Source organism: Metschnikowia bicuspidata (assembly GCF_001664035.1).
Source record: "Metschnikowia bicuspidata var. bicuspidata NRRL YB-4993 chromosome Unknown METBIscaffold_8, whole genome shotgun sequence".
Taxonomy (NCBI): domain Eukaryota; kingdom Fungi; phylum Ascomycota; class Pichiomycetes; order Serinales; family Metschnikowiaceae; genus Metschnikowia; species Metschnikowia bicuspidata.
In genome coordinates, this window is record NW_017387738.1 from 320,377 (window position 1) to 321,362 (window position 986).

The window sequence follows — 986 nt, forward strand, 5'->3', positions numbered from 1 at the left end:
GAGTGACCTTGATGTTGCCATTGATAACTCTTTTCTTACCTCAGAGCCCGACAATAATGTACCATTGAGCACATGGCCGAAATTTCCGAGATAATAGGAAAACAACTCACCCACAAAAAACACAACGCCACGCCCAAAAAAAAGAAGGGCCACGAAGAATACATGGAACAGCAAGCTTGGGTTCATAGCGTCTTTTCTAGGGAAGTTTCGGTGTGCCAACTTTTGGGGCCTTCGTCACCAATGCTGGTATTTCAGTGTCAGGCCACACGTCCCAGTTCAAAAGAATTTCTTAAAAAAGAAAAACAAACAACATGCAAGAAAAAAACCAAGGGGTCAACATTTATACGAAGGGAAAAGGTTAAAAAAGAGAAGCGACAGCGAAGGTCTAAACAGGGATGCTGGACATGTCGGCTACGTCATAAAGCTTGTCCTGAAGATGGTGATCCATGTGGAGCGTGTGCCCGTTTAGGATTGGAGTGCGATGTTTCGCGTCAAAGGCCAAGTTATATGGTGGATGCGCAGAACGCCATGCACCGTTTGAAGGAGATAAGAGCAGTAACAGATAAGCTCAGAAAAAACCGCTTTTACAATTGAAGCTCGATTATGCAATAATTTTTTGCAACTACAGGTACTCCGGTGTATAACTTCTTTTACAGGTATTATCGACGGCGGAGTTACTCGTATGATTGGCGAACGCCCGAGTATTCTACGCAGAATGCAAATCCCTCGAATATCACTGATCCTGTACATCCCTGTGCTGGTTTTTTTTCTAGCGTGTCACGTCTAAATCGTGGAAGAACCGTGTTATTTTTTCCTCCTTTCGAAAGAAGTCGTTTTGGGCCCAATGAAGACCTATATTTGGACATTGATTCTGAGCCTCTTGTTATGGACGGGCTTGGTCTCGGCATTTTATTTGCCTGGTGTAGCTCCAACAAACTACGCCGAAGGTGATTCCATCAAATTATTCGTAAACCATTTGACCCCCT

General features: G+C 43.9%; 1 protein-coding gene across 1 annotated transcript in view; it reads left to right on the top strand.

The window, feature by feature from the left end:
• The window catches only part of METBIDRAFT_225185 (Zn(II)2Cys6 transcription factor domain-containing protein), a 731-nt gene extending 12 nt beyond the window's left edge, over positions 1–719 (top strand). The window contains exon 1 of the mRNA XM_018855170.1: positions 1–719. This exon is cut by the window's left edge and continues 12 nt beyond it. Coding sequence (XP_018709616.1) covers positions 73–594 — 522 coding nt within the window. The 5' untranslated portion in view covers positions 1–72 and the 3' untranslated portion in view covers positions 595–719.
• Positions 720–986: the final 267 nt, after the last annotated feature.